The sequence below is a fragment of the Spermophilus citellus genome (assembly GCF_964194105.1).
Source record: "Spermophilus citellus genome assembly, chromosome: 15".
Taxonomy (NCBI): domain Eukaryota; kingdom Metazoa; phylum Chordata; class Mammalia; order Rodentia; family Sciuridae; genus Spermophilus; species Spermophilus citellus.
In genome coordinates this window covers 80,367,382-80,384,552 of record NC_138195.1, presented here as the reverse complement: position 1 = coordinate 80,384,552, position 17,171 = coordinate 80,367,382, and the positions used below count along the sequence as shown (strand labels likewise).

The following is a 17,171-nucleotide window of genomic DNA, read 5'->3' as shown; positions in this document are numbered from 1 at the left end:
TAAGTTTCCATTATTATCCTCTTTGTATTTGTTTGAAGGATGTGTGTGTTTATTTCCTTCTAGCCCTAACCTATGTGCTTATAGAAGTTATATTCATATATAATAAAAATGTTGTTAGTTTTGCCTCTTCTTTGAATGTTATAACATAAACATTTGGTAGCCAAACATATACATACACACAAAACATGCATACACACATGTACATACAGATACCCCTAGACACACATACGTGCACACATATACATGCACATACACACACAGTGTGTGGTGGGAGGAGAGAGAATGTTTATGGATCATAACTAGGAGTTCTGATAAGCTCAGTTACCTAAAAGCTATCTGCAGTGTTTTTTCTATGTCAATCAATGATATCTAAGAATATACTTTTCTCCCTCTTGATGTGTTTGATGTTTAGCACTAATGAGAATTTATGAGAGATTGTTTTGAGAGTACCTTCTGCTAATCCCTGAACCGAAAGTTATGAGACAGCATCAGGGAGTTAACTTTAGTCAAAACAAGAGGGATTAGTGCTTCATGGACAGGGATGAGCAGAGAATCATCTTCACCAAAATGTTAGTTATGTGAAATGGCTTCACCTCCTTGCACAGAAAACCCAGTAGTAAAGTGTTTCAAGTGTAAATGTGGGAGAGAGCAATTGAAAGTCTGTGGTATATACATGAGTCTAAGGAGCTCTTGGCGGTAGAAACCCCTGGGAAGGTTGAGGAATTGGCTTTCAACATGATATATCAACACTGCAAACTGTAGTGATAGGTTATTTATCTTGAGGCATTTCATTTATTCCGTAGCACCAGGTAGAGATACATGATCATAAAACATAATGATAAAATAAAACCAAACTAAAGCATTGTTTTACTCTGACATCAAAGAATATGAATCTGGCTATGAGTATGCTATTTAAGTTATTGTTATATGCTATTTACTAGAACCCATAAAAATATGTCTTCTGTCCTTCTTGACTACAAAATACTCTGAATTTACAGAAGGAAAAGATCCCAGGCTGTCTGGCACATCAGCTTTGAGACCAAGTTTGAACTTGAGTCATTTTACTCTAGCCTATTGCTAACCAAACATATACTTCAACTCTTGAGAGATCTGATGAGTAGTTTAATTTCTGAGTTCGCCCAAATTGTACAAGAACCATCAAACTGCAAATCTCAAAAGTTCTCAAATACATTAAAAACGGAGAGACAAACAGGTGTGTGTTTTCAAAGTGTAAGCCTGCTAATTAAATGTTTGTGATTAAGAACTAAGAGCTCAGGCTTATCCTATTAGTTCTCTACCGGGGTTGGTACATTCAGTTTTTATTTTGGTGACCAAAGTAAATCATGGATACTGGCATACTCTGGATCACTGAGGTGGCTACATTATGAGATTTCCACGTGATTTCATTGGCCATATTTGCATTTGCATTTCTGATTTTTTTGTGGGTTCTATTCTGATGATCCTAAGTTGATGAGACAAAAACAAAAGTATATGGATTTGAACATCTTAAGTAAAGACTAAGTGAAATCAGTCCATTCTGTACACATGAAGATTTCTTAGAGCCAGTGAAGAAAGATATTGAGGACATGGATGTCACAAGGTATATGGGAAATCAGGTTGTCACCAAGTACAGAAAACCTGTGTGTGTGTGGGGGGGGAGGGGTTGTCCTATGCCTTTTGGAGTTTTTTTTCTATCAAATTTCTAATTTTCTTTTGATGTTAAAGTATATATCAGCTACAAAAACAAGGAGTTTATACCTGTCTAATGTTTATATATATTTAATAAAACCTATAGTAAAAACTAGTTAGGTTAGTACAAGAACGTTTAAGGATCCATTTCCTTCCTATTACTTATAAGCAAAACTCTGGTATTCCACTCCGATTCCTACATGGTTATTTGAAAGATTGCAACTCCCTGCCTGCGGGCTCAGCTCTGGTCCTTGGGTAGAACTGCCCAGTCTCAATGACAGAGCCCCTTCCGGGGAAGTTGGCTACTCCTGTGCGTTCTCTATTTAGCATTGACTTTGTGGTTAGGCACTACATGGTCTTCAAAATGCTCGGCTGCACGTGATGGGTGTGCCAGTCTCTCAGAATTAAAATAGCTTTCAAAGGAGGAGGGCCCTGCACCCTTGACTGGAGTCTGAGAAGACTCCTCCCCAGCTGCAGGGGAAGGACTGGCGGGATCTAAGGGCCACTGAAGGAACAAGAGGAAGTGGGGCACCAAAGGAGATTGATCACTGAATTCACAAAAATCATTGGAACACATATTTGGCAAAGCGCTGGTCTCTGCTCCCCGACAATGTAGTCTTCTGTTTGCTCTTTTTGGCAGCACAAAAAACGAGTTTGTCATCGCTGAGGACGACCTGAGGGCGGAGCTGCAGCTCCAGGCTGACTCCTACAACAGGGCGCAGATCCCCAGCATCACAACGAGGTGGCGCATAACATCTGTGAACCAGAGCAGGCGGGGAGGGCTCTGAGACAGAGGCCTGAGGGCAGGAGCAGCTCAACCCGCTCTAACCCAAGGACTGCCCAGCTCAGGGGTCTTAAGCAGGTTTGCATAAAACTCCAACTTTTCTACAAAGTCATTTCTGTTCCTCTCTTGGGGATTCCACAGCTCACTGTTATCGGTACAAAGAACCAGGTTGAGGACCTGAACTTCCATCCTACGTGATGGAGCATTTCCTTGTAGGACCTTTGCCATAGAACTCTCTCTAAATATGAGAATCTAGGATTGGAGTCTAAAAAGTTGATTTACACGATTTTCCTGTGACCATAAGAGTGAAGTCTACATCTGCAAGTTGATTACTAAATGATCTCCTTGCAATTACCTCCTTCTCATCATTCCAGGGAGATCTTGGCTCATAGCTGAAATGGTTCTTCCTCGTAGGGCTTCCCTGCCTGCTCTTTGGATCACGTGCCCCCAACCCCAATGTACTCCACACATATTAGGAAGGGCGAGGGTCTTATCTGTCACGTTCACTGAGTTGTCTGATGCCCTTAGCTGTCGTTAAATAATCCACACAACATCAGGTACGATAGGGACAGTGATTAGCCCAATTCCACAGAGGAAAAGGTATGGAGGGGTCAGGTCATTGCCAAGGTCACTCAAGTGATGAGGGGCAGAGATGTAACAGGGACTCAAATATTTGTGGAAAGAACAGATCATTAAAAACTGTGTTCTCCAAATGGAGGAATCCAAGCAAAGTCACCTGGTGATGACTTTGTTGAGACTTGGGGAAATGGGTTCCAGTCCTGCTGATACCCAGCTCATTCATCCCTTCATATCTCAGCGGCTGGTTGGAAAAAGACCCCTTAACCTCTGCCCGCTTCTGCCCCATGTAATTTTCAACTCTAAACGTTTTTGCTGGGGCCAAAGTTAAACTTCTTCTGAAACATCCATCTGCTTTACAAAAGTGGGCATTGCCCGTGGCATCCCTGAAGTGCCTCTTTTCCTTACCTGAGAAGCTACCGAGCCTCCATGATCCCCTGCCTGGAGTGAGTGAAGAGAGAGAACGCAGGTTTAAGAAAAGACCATGGGCAGACATCTCAGAACTGTTTCTGAATCATAAACCCGACTGTATCCCTGCCCCCTTTAAACCCTGAGCGCCCCCTTGCCTTTAGAACAAGGTCTATGCTGAAGCTCACAAAGGCTTTGTCTCACACCATTTTCTCCCAGACTTTCTGAGGCAGGGGCTGGTGAACTTTTCAGGAAAGACCAGAGAGTAAATATCTTCAGCTTTGTGGGCTAGTCTCTATGACCACTAATCCACATGGTCAAAGCATGAATGCAACAGCCCACAGTACCACTTCAGTGAATAAGTGTCTCCCTAGTCTAATAAAACCTTGTTTATAAATACTGAAATTTGAATGTCAACTAATGTTTGTAGGTCAAGAAATGTTGTTCTTCTTTTGATCGTTTTTGGAACCTCATAAAAATGTTAAATTCTTTTTTTGGTTTGCAGACCACACATAATCAGGAGGAAGCCTCGGCTTGGCTAGACTCTCAAGTATGGCTGCTATGGTGCCCAGTCTCCCCAAGCATCTTGCTCACCCCAGGTCACACTACCCTCAGTTCATCATTCAGATTTTCAACAGAGGTCTTTCGCGAGCCCTGGACTGAGCTAAATCCCTTGCTGGATACTTCCTGGCACCCCTGCCCCTCCACAGGGGTCTTGCTCCTTGCTAGATGGAAAGTTCCTGGTTGGTTCTGTTTATTTCTAAAACTCCAGTTCTAGAAGCTCAATAGAGGCTCATTGACTGGCACCTGACATGCTTAGAGAACATTCTCTTTCCTATTATTATTGTTCTCTGCATGTTCTAGTCAGAAGCTCAGCATTTTCTGATTCCTTGGGGCCATTTTGGATTTGAGCCATCGACAGAACTTTTCAAGGTACTCAGCAAACCTCAGCTTCTTGGATTCCCATCCCTCCCCCCACTGGAAGACTGGAGGAGCAGGTGAGAGCTGTGTCTACAGGCACACCTGGTTTGGCAATTCAGTCAAAATGCTCAAACCGGCTGTGCCTGTGGGCACAGCCCAGAGTGCGCCCAGCCAGTGGGAAACACGCTTACTCCGCAGGGAGAGCTCCACCACCAGCACGCCCCCAGTCTGGTCCCGGAGCAGGCGCTTCCGTTTGTCGCAGGTCTGATGACCCCGAGAGGAAGGAAGAGAACAAAGGAAGGGAAAGAAGAGGGAATTAGAAAAAGAAAGAAAAAAAGAAAGTCACAAACTGGATGGAGTAAAAATTCTCCAGTCAACTCATACTAGTTGGCTTATATTTATTTATTTGTTTTAAATAATTCTGAGAACCCAGGAGGAAAGCGTCAGTAAATTAAGAATTCAAGTTGGAAGAAATCTGCTTGGTCCTTTCTACCACATGTGGGAGGAATGGACCCACATCTTTTGATAAAAAGTGAGTCTTTTACTTACAGTTATTCTAATCACAGTGACTGAGGACACTTGCAAAACATGTTCTTTTTTAATGTGGTGTCAATACTCAGCCTCTGATCAATTGTAAAGTGTTTCTGTCAGCCTTTCCCCAGTCTCACACCCTCCTTTCCCTTTCACTGTGCTCATAGATGACCATCTTCTATCCAAATGAGTCAATGCAACTAGAGATCATAGCCTCCTTCCTTCCTTCCTTCCTTCCTTCCTTCCTTCCTTCCTTCCTTCCTTCCTTCCTTCCTTCCCTTCTTTCCTTCCTTCCTTCCTTCCTTCCTTCCTTCCTTCCTTCCTTCCTTCCTTTCCTCCCTTTCTTCCTTCCTTCCTTCTTTTCTTTTTTTTTTTTTTTGGCACAGGGTGTGAAGGGGGGGAGTATCAGGGATTGAACTTAGGGGCACTAAACCACTGAGCCACATTCCCAGCCTTATTTTGAATTTTATTTAGAGACGGAGAGTCTCATTGAGTTGCTTGGCGCTTAGCTTTTGCTAAGGCTGGCTTTGAACTTGTGATCCTCCTGCCTTAGTCTCCCAAGCTGCTGGGATTACAGATGTGTAAAGATCATAGCCTTATTTTTTTCCGTTCCCTAGACATTAAAGACAGGCAGCCTCTTTGGAAACTCTGAGACCTCTAGTCCACGTAGACCAGAGAAGCCAACAGTTTAGGATTCAGCACTTTAAGTCTATAAGATGGTATTCTGAAGCAAGGTGAGCATCAGGTTCACCTGATGGCCTGAATGCACAGATAGCTGGTGCCATCAGCCCTCCCCCAGAATTTCTGCAGCATGTGTCTGAAGCCTGCCCAACTGAGACTAAAACACCCCTGCCTTTTGAATTTTGTGCAGACCTTGAATTTCCCTTGTACTTCAGCTTTTCCAAAGCATTTCCATGTCTGTCAGTGCCTTACATGATCTCTAAAAGGGGACGGGCCATCACTACTTAGATGAGAAAACTAGGCCCAGGGACTTAAGTGACACTCTCCAGACTGGGTAGGTTGTTGGAGGTAGGTGGACGGGCCTGGAGCTTCCACCCTACTCTGGGCCCATTTCCCCAGAAAGCCTTCTGCACATATCCTACTGCCAGTTATGACTTCGAGTTCAAACCCAGCTCCCCCAGGACCCCACCCCCATGTAACATTCTCCTTCCCAAGAGGGCAGCTTACCACTGGGCAGGAGAGCTTCTCACTGTCACAGATGAACGTCTCACAGTGTAACCAAACCTTGGAGAGTTTGGGGATGTTCTGGAACCGGAAGGCATTGAACTGGAAGGTGGCCCTGTGATCCTTCCCATTCTCATGCACGAGGACCGTTTCATCGGTGGGGCAGCTGATGCACATGGGGGAAAGAAGACCAAATGTCACCTCAGGGAGCTCCAGCAGGGGCTCTGGACAAAGTTACACACAGTGTGTGCAGTGCTTTGTCCTTCCAAAGCACTGTGATAGGCAGCACCTCACTTGATCTTCATAGTTAATGAGATCAAGCTGAGGGCCTTTAAGATGGGTTGGATTGTCCCCATTCTATAGGCTAGGTACAATAGAGGGGAGTGGCTTATGAGAAGCCATTCACCTGGTGGGTCACACCCTTGTCCTAAAGAAATGAAATGCCCAAGAGATAAAGTCCTCCCGAGGACTGGGATGTGGCAGACCCCCCAGAGTAAAACACCCCAAGATAATGACCAGGGCACTGGGAGCAGCAGTTCCCTGTGTCACCACAGACATCTAAACTCAAGGCATATGTCTCTGTGTCTCTGATGAGATTTTGTCATTGGAAATTTGAATTTATGTTCCACTTTTTAACTTTATTATAAAGTCACCTTTGTAAATATGTGGTCATTTTTAAAAATATAAGCACAGGGAAAAAAAAATGACTAGAAGGGCAGCATCTAATTGTGTTGTTATTGGAGTAGAGGCAGGACCTAAAGGACGTCACCTCCGAGGGGTGAATGTTGTACCTTCGTATCTAGACCAAGGGTCAGAGCTGGTTCTGTTGGTGGTGGCTTCTGAGTAGCAACCAAGCTGTGGGCATTTTCCAAGTTATGAAATGAGATTCTTGCAGGATCATTTGGTCAGTAAACCCGAGATCCTTGTATGAACTCAAGATGTGAGACCTTAAAATAGCTCTTTACAGCTCAAGTGTAAGCCAGTGGAAAAGAGAGTAAGTAGAGCTTTGTGGAAGGGGAACCGAGAAGGCGGACAGTGAGCAAGTCTAGATGCCTTGGCACTGCTGCCTCTTGGCCGCAGCCCTAGCACTTGACCCTCAGTGACAGCTACCTCTTGTTGGTGGAAATCCACTGGGAGCTTTCACACCATCACTCCACGCATCTCTGTCCCCACATCAGGTCTCTGTGGGAGATGGGTGTGCTGTTGCACTTGTAGTGCTCATGTGCCCAGGAGAGTCCCTGATAATGGATCTGCTCTAATCCCTCTGAGAGCTCTTGAAAACTAGGGTTTCCTCCAAAAGATACCAATGTGAACTAAAAGTATCTTCCCAAGCTATCCCAAGCCAGAGCAAAGCAGGTTGGATATTCTTGGCCCCACCATCAGCCCTGACCCTAGACGATGGAACCTACCCCTTGTTGATCAGTTGCCACTGCAAGGGATACATGAAGTCAGCAGAGGGTGTGGCCCAGCAACTGTTCAGGACCACTTTAAACCTGGAAAGAAAGCAAAATGGTATCACTTGGAGCTACAGTCTTAGGCTTAGAAATATTTGGTGTTTGGAAAGTCTCTGGGCTAGCTTTTCCCCCTTTATACTTAAGAATAGAAGCCTAAAGAAATGTACTTACCTAATACTTAATCCTTTGGCTTCTACTCCTGCAAACAGATCTGAACCAATCTCAGATGTCTCCAGGACAAAGGGCGCTTCTTTCTTGGTAGAGAACTTGGCATTCTTGGGAAGGAAATTGACATCAGGCATTATGACCTCTCAGACTGAGAAGCTGGGTCTGGCAGGAGCAGATGAATTGGAATGGGATGGGGATGGGAATCAACCCCAAAGAACAAGCACAGGAGACCACATAGCATAGCACAGAAGCTGCCCCAGCTACGATGCTGGGGCCATCTTAGTAGGAGTGAGGACATCCCATATTCTAGATTTGCTGGTCATGGAGAGGCACACGCTGTACATCTCATCTATGCCAACAAAATTTAACTGATGGAAACAAATCGAATCCAGAGATATTAAGGTGCTGTGTTTGATGAATCACCCAAAGACCAGAGAGACCAAACACATACAGCCCCTCTCTACCCTTGCTTACCTTCTTGCCTGGGCAGATTTCAGCCTGAGTTAGAAAGTTTATGATCTGATTCCCAGTGCAATTAACAACAACAAGAAGATGCGTAACTATCTACTATGTGTCAGGGATTGATCTACAGATTTGGATGGTTTCTATGTCAGGATATTTTGTATGGTGAGAAATATTGGTAAACAAAGTCAAGATCTGTCTGATATTCTAGCAGAGAGAGACAGTAAGTCAATTGTATAGTATGTTAGAATAGAACATAGTATGTTATGTAAAAAAACTATAAAAATGGTAGATTAGGGTAAGGTAGATTGAGAACATATGGAAGGGCAGGTTGCAATTTTAAATACTGTGGGGAGTCTTCACTGAAGAGGAGATATTTGAGCAAGACTTCAGGGAAGGGGGCCATGCAGCCATCTAGGGAAGAATGCTTCCATTAGGGAAAAAGGCCCTGGGGCAAAGGTGTGGCTGCAAAGAGGCCAGCTAGGCAGAAGTCCGGGTGAAGGCAGAAGGTGGAGAGAAGCTCAGGGGGGAAAAAGATTAGAGAGGCTACAGAGGAGGACGGAGGAGACTGGGGCCTCAGCTCTGAGTGCAGACAGGAATCACCACTATGACCTGAGCTCAGAGACAGCAGGTTCTGATCAGCAGCCCAGTTGTGTGGTCTATACCCGGCATCTTCTTAGGCAGCTCTGGGTGTTATTAGGAATAACAGCAGTATTTCCAGTTGACATACCCAAAGGAGGGTGACCTCTCCGTTCTCTGAGTCTTGGACTCATTTAACTCTACTAACAACCTGGCACAACACTCTGGATTTAGTTGCCAGAGACAAAATCACTGGATGGAAGAACAAGAATCCTGGGGTAACTTTAGCTTCCATCCACTAACTTGGGCCATTATGGAACAGAAACACAAAGTACATACCAGGGTACTATTTAAAAGATTGAGTTTCATGGGCTTGGAGCTTTGCAGAACTGCAATCTGTAGGCAGTAGTAGGCAGAACTCACATTCAGCAAGGATATCTAGTCAAAATGAAATTTTACCCCCTTGGGGTCAAACACACAGGGACTTTTATGTTAAGACTCAGAATCTTTCATCTTTGAAGACCTCTTATGTTGTTTTACTGATTGCAGATCCAGCCGAGGCCTCCTAGAATCTGTCACCTAGAAGTCAATGGTTTCTCTTCCATTTGTCAGGTCCCTGCACCATTTCAGTGGTTGCAAAACTTAAATTAGAATGTTCTTAGTCATAAATGATTCATCCGCTTAACATGGCAGATTTACAGTGGCTTTTTATGACCCGTGTTACTGCCTGAGGTTGACCATATTTTAAGAACACATTTGCAAAGGTGGTAACTGACCCAGGAACCACAATATAGTTGCTAATCTAGTCCTTTCTTTCTTTATAACATGAAAATTAGGGACCTGTTCCAGATATCTTCACCCTACAATACAGGACTTTGTTTTGGCATCCCTAAAAACATAGAAACGCTGCATGAACTGCTCATCCATCCAACAGAATGGAAGAACACCTTGAAAAACCACGACATACAGTCTCTTCCCCTGACCCAAGGGCCGAATCACAACCAGCTAACTGTACAAGATTAGGTGCACCTGATATAACAGCAGTTCACATGGGAAAATCTAGGCATTTCTTCCACTCACAAGCTCAACATGAAATACAAGAAAAGTACAAGAAAAGTGTTCCAAAGTTATATCCTAAGACATGTTCATAGAGTCCTCCAGAAATTAGAAGGTCACCTCTGACTCACCTGGCCCCACATTAGTCTGACAAGGTCCACTTTTTTCTTTTCTTTTTGGTACCAGGGATTGAACCCAAGGGCACTTAACCCCTGAGCTACATTCCCAGCCCATTTTTTATTTTTTTATTTTGAGACAGAATCTGTCTAAATTGCTAAGGCCTCACTAATTTGCTGAGGCTGGCTTTGAATTTGTGATTCTACACTCTCTGCCTCCCGAGCCTCTGGGATTACAGATGTTTGCCACCATGCCCAGCGGTCTGGGCTCTACTTTTTAATAGCAGCATTGACCAATGGAACCATACTCAGAGGAGATGGTGAATGAACTATAGTGAGAAGATGTTTAGCTTGAGGAAGATGAAAGATATTTGAAGGACACAAAATAATTACATGGTATTATTCAGGAGATAGAACAAATGGGCAAGAGTTCTGTGTATCAGTTTTCAAATGCTGAATTAAAATGAGAAGACCCAATTGCCATTATCTTTGAAAGAGGCAGAGAAGCCATCCCTCACCAATCTTGCAGAAGTGTTCTGAACTTTGGGTGGGAGGTCAAGGTTGATTGCTTTCGAGATTTGTTCTGACTCTGGGAATCGTGATTTTTAGCTTCTGTTGCTTGCATTTATTTAGAGATTTTTCATTTCTCTTTGTCTAACTAAGAATTACTGCTTTGATTGAATAAAAGTCAACCCATTCCCATACTACTGACATTGATATTCAATGCCATAGAGGTCACAATAATAGGTACCCTCAGAGATTCCAGGTTAAGTTGGTTCAAAGTCTGCAATCATGAGAATGGCTATTTTCTTGGGCAGTTACCTAGTGCCAGGCACTGTATTAAGTGCTTCCTTCCTAAATATTATTTCATTTAATTATCATAATAAACCTAAAGGCTAAGTGTTATTATATCCCTACTTTATAAATGCAGAGATAGAGGCACCGAGAGGTTAACTAATTTGCCCAAGGTCACAAAACTAGTAAACAGTGGAACCAGGCTTCATACCAGTGTTCTGATGGCACGGTCCATTTTCTTAACCATAGTACTAGACTACTTCTGTAAACCAACTTCCTTCATGTTGGATTGGGAGTCCAAATAACTTTCTGCTGGGAATACCAACTATGGGTTCTTGGCAAAAGTGCGTGGAAGGGGGATGGAGAGGAAAGAGAGAGGAAGCATACTGAGTAGAACTAGTGCTTTTGGAATCCAGCATTTGAAGTTCTCGGAATCCTAAGCAATTAGCAGTGCGCCAGTTCCATTGTGCTATCTGGGGCACAGCTCAGCTTCTGGTAATTTGATGGAAATATATGCAAGGAACACTTGTTTCTTCAGAAACACACAAGAACGCTCTCAAAGAGGGAGAAAAAAGAGAGAGAGAGAAGAAAATAAAAGCACACAGGCCAGGCATAGGAAACCAAGTCCACAGTGGGAATATTCATTAATACAAAAGTCTCTGGATGGCAGAACCCTCTCTTTGCTGAGGTCTGTCCTGCACAGGTCTTGCTGGGCCCTGGGGAGGCCTTAGCCTCATTTCTATATCCCTCCTGAACAGGGAGGGATCCCATTAGTCTGCCCCTCCAGCAGAGAGAATGGTCTGTCTGGCTGATGCTGAGAACATGCCTCATAAATTTTTTTAAATTTTTTTTTAAGAGAGAGAGAGAGAGAATTTTAATATTTATTTTTTAGTTTTTCGGCAGACACAACATCTTTGTTTGTATGTGGTGCTGAGGATGGAACCCAGGCCGCACGCATGCCAGGCGAGTGCGCTACCGCTTGAGCCACATCCCCAGCCCTCATAAAAATTTTTTAAAGGAGTTAAGCTCCTTCTAGTTCAATGGTTTGATATTTTTGTCTGAATCTCGGCTTAACATGGCTGATAGTGGGTGACATTTTCAAAAACCCTGGTGTCTCTCTATTACCAACTGTTGTAAAACCTTCATTGAATCATATCTATAATTTTATCTGGTTAAAATAACAATCATTCACTTCCGGACAGGGACTCAATAGTAATGACAACCTGTCATTAGGACGTCCCCTGAGACTGTTGTCAATCCGTGGAAGCCCATTTCTTCTCTGGACAGCCTTCATCAGTCCTGCAGGATTTCCTCATCCTTTCATCACCCTGGTGGCCCACACTTTATTTATGCCCCTAATGACAGGGCTAAGGCACTGCAGGGATTTCTGATTCTCAGGATGTAACCACTAGTGGTGTGTAGCCAGGGGCAAATCTAGGTTTTAGGGGACCTTGAAGCTTACCCCGTTTGGAGAGTCCTCTTTAATAAAAAGATTCAAAAAATTGAATCCAAAATTAGACACAGGGCTTGACAAGGACCCGTGTAGGGAGGGGCCCTTACACTTAAGCTTCAAGCCCTTCACGGGGAGTCCACTGAAACCACAGCTGTAGACTGGGCTCCTCCAAAGTACCCAGGTGACCTTGGGCAAATCATGTCCTTCTTTTCTGGGCTTCAGATCCTCACCTGTACAAGGGACTGGGTTATTTAAGATTCTTCTGATTCTCACTACTGAGTTTGGCACAATTAAGAGCCTTCTAGGAAGCAGGTACAGTGAGTTCTAGGAGTTCAAAGTTAATGGAATTCCAGGCAGGAGAACTTTTCTTTTGTGAAATAAAGGGGTCGGACATGTTGTCCTCTGAGGATGTCTTCCAGCTCTATGTTCTAGGTAAAGGTTCTGTGTCTGCCTGCGTCTTCCTGTAGTCAGCTGGCCCATGTCTCCTCTGTGTGCATTTGTCTCACCAGAAGTCACCCCTTCTAAGCAGGAGGGCAGCTGAGCTGGTGGCCATGGCATATTTAATTTCTTTGGGGCCCTTTATTTTGAGGGTTACCAAAGTGTGCCTTTAACTTCAATGTCAATATAGGCTGCAGACCTGAGTTAGGTAACGAGGGAACTCATGTACTGAAAGCTAGGTAGCAGAGAGCCCTAACTCTTCTCCTCAGCTCTGTTAGGAAATTCAATGCTGTATGCCAAATGTTTTAAAAAGAGCTAGATTTTAAATATAAATAGATCTCTGGAGTAGGCTATAATGGAAACCAATCTCGATTAAGAGTCGGATATGGACTGTCTTACCGTCTTCTGACATTGCCTCAAGCTTCTCACCTGTGAGGTGGGAAGGTTGGCCTTACCTTTGTGGCACCTTTTAGCTCTTCTATTCCATCTACGAGTCTGACTTTCTGCTACATTTACTCTTTAAAGAGGTTGGAAACCAAACCACAGCATATGTCTCAACTTAAGTTCTCAATGGAGCTTTGCCTAGAGCCTGGGCAGAGTGAATCCTGAGCAAGTGTCCCATTGTCTTCTGGAAAGGCCACAGGGCAGGAAAGGGAACCTGGACTTACAGTGTAGAAGTTGAGAGACAATTGGCTTTCAAAAGTGCCCATGCTCCCGTTCTTCACATGAACAGTGGCCACTCTGAAAAGGGGAGAGAATTTTGCATAAGGACTGAAACACTCCTGGTTGCTAGGGCTGCAGCACACACCCAGGCAGCAGCCCCCACTCTCCGCAGAGCAACCTACCTCTGGTCAAAGGCAGCCTGGTTCACCAAGTAGGTGGAGTGGTAGGTGCACGAGAAAGAGTAGTTCACCGGCTGGTTCTTGATGACCACCGTGCTGTCGTTAGAAACGATGTGACTGTAGAAGTGGTAGATGGGGGGCTTGTACTGGAAAAAGGGAGAAGGCAGTTAGGGTGGCCCTGGGCCCCCAGGATAAGGGTGAGAGTTCTGGGAAATGCGGATGAAGATGGCTCCGAAAAAAAAAGCCCCATGTGGGGACAGCAGTGTTTGGCATGGATGATAGAACTTCCCCTTCCTGTCTGTGCGTGACCTGGTAATTTTCGTAAAGAATTTTGTAAAGAGTTCTTGAGTGCCTTCAACTAAAATGGTTTAGAATAATCTAGGTTGATGTTGTATGCTTTAAAAAAAAATCCATAAACCCATTGGGCTTCTGACCAAAAAGAAGCTGCTCAAGAATGCCTACTTCCCAGCATCAACTTTTTATCCATTTCACTTGTTAAAGTGTAATAAGTGAATGTTTTCTACCCTCTGCCATTTCTAGAACATTACTGTCTCGCTCTGTGCATTTCCTTTTTTTCTAACAATAAGCACGGTTTCTGAGATTCTTTCTTCTGGCATGTTGGACTCTAAAATCACATAATATTAGATGCTGGGACCCACAGATGGATAATCATCTTTTGGTCAAGGCAGCTGAACCTCAACAGGAAGGTCGGCCTCCCTTCATGACTATGTCCCTATTGGTTCTGTGGCCTTGAACTGTGGATTTATGGAGGTATCAGATTTCTCCTCTGTCATACAAGTAAATTTGGCAAGAGAATGTCTGCTATTAATTCCATGATTCCCTGTCTTAGGTACTTCATATGGCCGAGTTGAAGATTGTGCTATATTCTGTTCACTCCTTTAAAATACTCTTCCAAATGCATTTCCTTATCACTTCCAATTCTTGGAGAAAGGATGGTCCATTCCTCTGCCTGTCCAACCAAGAAGGACAGAGAGGCTTGGGAGCATAAGCTAAGAATTTGAAGTGAGTCAGAAGTGGGAAATGTACTTTGCTCTATGCATAGAGGGGGGCCTTGTAATCCAGCAACTTGGGAGGCTGAGGAAGGAGGATCACAAGTTCAAGGCCAGCCTCAGCAACTTATCGAGGTCCTAAGCAACTTAGTGAGATCCTGTCTCAAAAAGAAAAAGAAAAACAACAAAACCATAAAGGGGGCCTTGCGCATGCCAGCAATAAATCAGGAGAATAAAGCCAAGTCATTCTCAGGCTAGTTGCCTAATCTTAAGCACAATGTGGCTTAGCCTTACCTCAGACTGGGTTCCACAATAGGACTTGTTTTTAGGTGATAAATCTGGGATGACAAATTGGTAGTAACCACCTTCATGGACTCCATTGTAACACAGCCCCCCAAGGGCCAGCTGATGCACTTCCCATCCATAGGGACACTCAGGGATTTTGGTGATGATGGTTTTGGGATAACAAAACACAAGGATAACATCTGGAAGAACATGCACATGGCTTGAGTCAGACTGGGTCATGGTAACCACCTACTTTAAAGATCCCAATCACCCCCGAACACGCAGAGCCTGTGGTCAAAAATATCTTCCCTGCTATTCTTTAGCAGACAGTATTTTCCCCAAAATTTCACTAAATTTCTACTTTTAGAGTTTATTTAATAACTATACTGTGTTAGTATATTTTAAATTGGTTCATTTTTAAACTTTTATTTTAAAAGGACTATGTGAAATCACAGATTAGAATACACACACACACACATATATAGCTGTGAAAACGAGCACATACCTTAAAATTTTTAAATGTTTATTTCATGCAAAATATTGTAAAACGTTGATTTATGGCATAGGACAGATATTCAATAGTCAAATAGGAAAAAAAAAAAAGGAGGTGGAGAGCATTCTCCAATGTTAGAAAAGTCAGATCACCCAACACTTTCGCTTCCTGTGGAGACAGTCTGCTGGCCCTGAGGGGCTTAAATTCTTTCTCTTGTCTTTGCATTTGCCAAACAAAGACAACCCTCAACTCTGATCATTGCAAAGGAAAATTCTGGAAACTTCCCTTTCCCGGAGGATGGGTGGCTCTGAGGCGTACCTGCTTTATTTGGAGTGCAGGATCTCGCGGAGGCTTCTACAAAGACGGCCAACAGGACAAAGGCCCTCATCACCATCGCTCCTCAGAACCTGGCCTTTGCAGATGGCCAAACCCAAGTGACCAAATGGTTATGGTCCTTCCAGAGCTTGGGCCTCGATTGTTCTAGGTCAGAAACACGAGCAAATAGTTAAAATCAAGGGTAAGAACAAAGCAGCCCACGCATTGTTGGAGGAACCGTTCACAGGAGGTCAACCGTGCTTTCCCCAGTTCCTGATCATCTTCCCTTGTCAGCACAGAAAGCGGAAAGCGAGGCTCATACCACTGGGGTCGTCAATGACACGGGAGGTTGCTCATGTTCCCAACTGTCTCATTCTCTCTGGACTGTGGATGCTGCCTCCCAAGGCTCCCCAAACCTCCAGCCCCAGTCCTAGTTCCAGTTTATATAGCCCGAGGGTGTAAAAGAAACCGGCTGCAGATAAATCACAATGAGCACACATTATCCACTGCGGTGGGAATAAAGGAACCTTGCACAGTAATCCAATGGGAAGCTCAGTTACCACTTGAGCCTAATTTCTTTTACTGCATAGAATCAGAAACTTTTTTTTTCTTAACCATTTCAACTAGGGCTAGAATAAAAAGTTGATTTTTCTCCTAGTACAAAAAAAATAACTCTAATGGAGGCAAACTCTCTCTACGCAGTTCTAGGTGTCAATTTTATTTCTTTTACATCTTCCTTTCTTTGTTTTATTTCTTGCTTTCTTATTTTTATAGATAGGTAAATTAAACTTTTTTAAGAAGACTCAAGTCCAGCATTATTACATTTGACAGGTAAGGCTGTATTGCCTGTATAAACTGTTGTTGATGTTTCCAGGCTTCAGTAAACCTAAAAAAATTCTTTTTAATATATTCCCTCCTCCACCTCCCTTTTCAGCCCATTCAGCAATGAATAGGCTAAGCCAGGTCTTGGAGGCCTCCACCTTCTTTATTTTTTCCTATTTGACTATTGAATATCTGTCCTGTGCCATAACAAGATTAGGCTGTATTAATATGAACATTTTAAAGGTTGTTTTTCTCTAGTATTTAAAAAAAATGAACTCTGATGTCTAGAATTTTATCTTGAAGTACAGCTTTAAATTACACCCTCCAGGCTTCCAAGCCAGAGCAATGACATTGAAAGAAGGAACTTAGAAAGAAAGGTTCTCCTTAATTGAGTCCTTAGTCCCCAACAAGATCCCATTGAAAACAACAGGAAGGATGCTCCTCCTATGAAGTCTCCAAATATATTACTGGGGACACACATAATTACATGCTTCAAAACCACTGGGCTGTATCTTATAAGCAATATGCCTATATAATGCTGTAGAGATAGCTTATGTCTTCAGAACATATTGTTAAATCAATGGTATGTCTTATAATAATGGTGTCAAAGAATTAATAGCCATATGGCAAGCCAGACTCAGTTTCCTTTTCTCTATAATGGATGCTATAATCCTGGACTAACCTTATAGACTAGGAGAGCCATGAGATCAAGCCTCTTGTAAATTGTGAAGTACAAGATAAATAAATAGGTTTATATGAAAAGATATTTAATAGCTTTAGGTAATATGT

General features: G+C 43.3%; 1 protein-coding gene across 1 annotated transcript; it reads right to left on the bottom strand.

Moving 5' to 3' along the window:
* Positions 1 to 1,025: 1,025 nt before the first annotated feature.
* TECTB (tectorin beta) lies at positions 1,026 to 15,639 on the bottom strand (the record flags this gene model as incomplete). Its single annotated transcript, XM_081268373.1, has 10 exons — positions 1,026 to 2,445; positions 3,458 to 3,490; positions 4,570 to 4,642; positions 6,098 to 6,260; positions 7,504 to 7,587; positions 7,720 to 7,823; positions 13,284 to 13,356; positions 13,461 to 13,603; positions 14,762 to 14,952; positions 15,564 to 15,639. The coding sequence occupies 10 exons, from the start codon at positions 15,637 to 15,639 to the stop codon at positions 2,396 to 2,398; spliced, it is 990 nt and encodes a 329-aa protein (XP_081124499.1). The 3' UTR covers positions 1,026 to 2,395.
* Between the last annotated feature and the right edge of the window lie 1,532 nt (positions 15,640 to 17,171).